This window comes from Pinus tabuliformis, chromosome 2_1 (genome assembly GCF_031772625.1).
Source record: "Pinus tabuliformis cultivar Carrire ecotype Pingquan chromosome 2_1, CPIR1, whole genome shotgun sequence".
NCBI classification, from domain to species: Eukaryota; Viridiplantae; Streptophyta; class Pinopsida; order Pinales; family Pinaceae; genus Pinus; species Pinus tabuliformis.
In genome coordinates, this window is record NC_142299.1 from 973,506,220 (window position 1) to 973,509,905 (window position 3,686).

The window sequence follows — 3,686 nt, forward strand, 5'->3', positions numbered from 1 at the left end:
ACTGATGATGATCCAAGGACTGTGACGGAAGTAGTAGATTCAGAGGATGGAAAACTCTAGAAAGAGGTCATGGTTGATGAAATGACATCTTAGCACACAAATGAGGCTTGGGATTTTTTGGAGTTGTCGCTGGAAGAAAATCCATTGGCAGCAATTGGGTTTCAAGAAGAATATGAATGCAAAAGGAAAGGTGGAGAAATAAAAACCTCGGTTGTTAGAAAAATTTTATTCCCAAGTGCTAGGAATTGATTTTGGTGATATTTTTTTCTCCTGTTGCCAAGGTAGCTTCAATTAGATTACTTTTATATGTTGTTGTTGCTTTTGATTTTGAGGTTGAATAGATGGATGTGAAGACAACATTTCATCACGGGGATCTGGAAGAAGAGATCTACATGAACCAACCTAAAGGCTTTGTGGTGAAGAATAGGAAAGAACTGGTATGCAAGTTAAAAAAGTCTATGTATGGGTTAAAACAGTCACCAGGGATGTGGTATCAGAAATTTGATACATTTATAAGGGGACTTGGCTTCACCAGAAGCAAAGCATATCATTTTGTGTTTTTTAAATTAATTGGTGACCATGTTATTTATTTGGTCTTCTATGTTGTTGATATGTTGCTGGTTGAAAATGACAGAAATTATCCATGATTTGAAGACTCAATTGTCCTCCAAATTCAACATGAAAGATCTTGGTGTTGCAAACTATATTTTGGGCATGGAAACTAAATGAGAATGGGCAAAGAGGAAGCTTTGGTTAAACCAAAGGAAGTATGTCGAGACAATATTGCAGAGGTTTAATATGTAAGATAGTAAACTGGTGAAGGTTCCTATTCCTGTAGGTTTAATGTTATCTGCTGAACAGTGTCCCAAGACAAAAGAAGAGGAAAAGGACATGTCCCGTGTTCCATATGCAAGTGCAGTCGGTAGCCTAATGTATGCAATGGTTTGTACTAGACCAGATATTGCACATGTAGTGGGAGTAGTGAGCAGGTTTATCTCAAAACCAGGGAAGGAGCATTGGACAATAGTGAAGTGGGTTTTCAGGTATTTGCGTTGCACTAGTGATTATAGTTTGTGCTACCAAGGAAGACTAGGATTGGATATATTTTTAGAAATTTGTGACTTTGTTGATGGAGACTGGGCTGGAGATTTGGATCAAAGAAGATCTACAAGTGGGTATGTGTTAAACCTATTTGGAGGTGCAGTCAGTTGGATGAGTAAGAGACAGTCTATAGTGGCACTCTCAACTATAGAGGCAGAATACATGGCAACCACTCATGCAAGCAAGGAAGTAGTTTGGTTCCAAAGATTGTGTTCAAGTATGCGGTTAGTACAACGAGCTATAAGGATAGATTTTGATAGCCAAACTACAATTTTCTTGGCAAAGAACCCTGTTTATCATTCAAAGACAAAGCACATTGATGTTCAGTATCACTTTGTGAGGGATATGGTTGAGGACAAAAAGGTGTTGCTGGTAAAAGTGGACACTTTGAAGAATACTTCAGATGCATTGACAAAGTCTGTGATTACTGAGAAGTTCTCTTCGTGTAGAAAAACAATGGGCGTTGCAGGGCTGGATCAATGACTAAGCTCTCCTATGCCCCCCTATGGAAAGAAAACAACAAGTGGGAGAATGTTGGGTTGTGTTATATTTTTCCACGACTACCCCATGTGTGGGGAGGTTACATGGGGGGAGAAATCCCCCCCTGTACGTTGCGTAGGGCCCTGCCAGGGGGTCACAAGGGGGGTGACTGCCCTCCCTGTAGGGGGGGGTGTGCAGTGGGGCAATAGAGAAACAATGGGTTTTGCAGGGTTGGATCAATGACTAAGCTCTCCTCTGGCCCCCTATGGAAAGAAGACAAGTGGGAGAATGTTGGGTGTGTGTTATATTCTTTCCAAAACTACCTCATGCATAGGACAGTGGTAGCCCCCCTTGTATGTTGTGTAGGGTGCAATATGAGAGTAGTATCCCCCTTGGACGGGGTCCGGGGCAGTGCCCTGGGAAATTCTTTTTGAACCCTATATTAGATGGGCAGACCTACATATGGTTTTGTGCATGGATTTCACACATGGTTTTGGGCATGATGGTTTTTTGTCCATGGTATTTTGTAGATACAGTCAAGGGAATTATGGTTATGTTCTAATCTAGGGTTAATGGATTGAGGTTTATGGATGCTTCGACATGTATATATATATATATATATATATATATATTGTAACATTGAAAGGAACATAATGAAAAATCAATCTGGTAGTCCTGGTTTTGGGATTAAGGGGAAAATCTCTGTGTATGTTTTATGTTTTATGCTCTCACCACTGTTTATTTTTTGTTTTTAGAATTCATATGCAAGTAATTTTTGTATGGGGTTAAGACCTACAAATACATGAGCATAATGCCCATGCAATTTAAATAATTCCACATTTACCAATCTCTGTTTGGTCTTTTGTTCCACATGGTCAACTTGATAGACTATGTCAAGATCCTCCTGGATCATACCTCCCCATAGAGGAAAGATTTTGGTCCACCAAAATATTAAGAAATTGAAACTGAGTCTGATATCAAGATAATGATTTTTCTACGAAATTAGGTACAATTCGATTACAGAGAGAGGAAGTATCTGATCTCCGTGCATGTGAGCTGCTCAAACAGTGGTAAATATGCTGCAAACTCCTTCATCCACTTGCAGATAATTTTGTATCATTTTCTCCACTCAAACTGTGCACATACTCTGGTGAAATCACGAAATGTGGCTTGAATCTTTACTTCTGCCTTTTTTCTTGCAAATTTGTGATGAGGCTTTGTTGTTGAAGTCCAGAAATATAATTGTCTAGTGTCACACAACATTTTGTTGCATTTTTAACAGTGTTAGCAAATTTTCTTTCCAGCTTTAAAGGGTCGGGGAAAAACAAGCAACATACTATGTTCACATTTTCATTGAAAATCACTCTGAGAACTTATTTGGCTTTGTCCAAGGTAAGATGGCTTGCCAGCGATTGAAGGATACAATTCTCACAATTAACCACTACATATTATTGAACAAGTGACACTTGCACATCATTAGGACTAGTCACCTTCAAAGCAAGTCTTATTGCAGCTTCTTGCAATCAGTCAAACGTTTACTCCCATTAATTTCTCGTTCAACCTCTTTTACACTCTTTACATGACAATAGCCTTCAGTGAAAATCAATGGTTGAGCAGAACAAATCAAGACAACAAATTACATTGCCTAGATATGCTGCAAGTGAACTCCAACAGTCAATTTCTATTTCACTTACTATATGTGCTACTGCTAAAAAAAATTGAAAGCACAAATCCCTGATATGACTGGTACAGTTCTATTTGGAGATAAAGTGTGTATGGGAGAAGGAGCAAGCAATGGCATCAACGCATCAGGAGCAGCACCAGGGGCAGAAGCCATATGCAGTAGATTGTTTTCCTTTTCCTCACCATAAGTTGTTGAAATACCTAAGTGAAACAATGAGGATTTCAATGGAAATAAAACAAGCTTGCCCATAACTAATGCAACATCTAAAGTACGAATTATGTCAAATTTTGTTAATGATAAAGCCTAGAATGCATTAAGAAACTAGAACAGAAGATCACCGTGGGCATGTTGAAGGAGCAGCTATATTATCATTCAAATCACATGAGAAAATTATTCCAGATGATGTCTCATTCATAATATC

General features: G+C 38.7%; 1 protein-coding gene across 1 annotated transcript; it reads right to left on the bottom strand.

Moving 5' to 3' along the window:
- Nucleotides 1-2,759: 2,759 nt before the first annotated feature.
- Nucleotides 2,760-3,418, bottom strand: LOC149203872 (putative GPI-anchored protein At1g61900). The gene is made up of 2 exons (XM_089402014.1): nucleotides 3,310-3,418; nucleotides 2,760-2,917 (listed from the first exon to the last, which is right to left on the bottom strand). Exons 1-2 carry the CDS (start codon nucleotides 3,416-3,418, stop codon nucleotides 2,760-2,762), a joined length of 267 nt encoding a protein of 88 aa, XP_089258140.1.
- Between the last annotated feature and the right edge of the window lie 268 nt (nucleotides 3,419-3,686).

What these genes read in the sequence shown, in the direction of transcription:
- LOC149203872 (XM_089402014.1), bottom strand. Translation starts at nt 3,418, where the DNA reads ATGGCTTCTGCCCCTGGTGCTGCTCCTGATGCGTTGATGCCATTGCTT. An exon ending in ACCAGTCATATCAGGGATTT is followed by an intron (nt 2,918 to 3,309) that starts GTGCTTTCAATT and finishes ATGTGAACATAG; the next exon opens with TATGTTGCTTGTTTTTCCCC.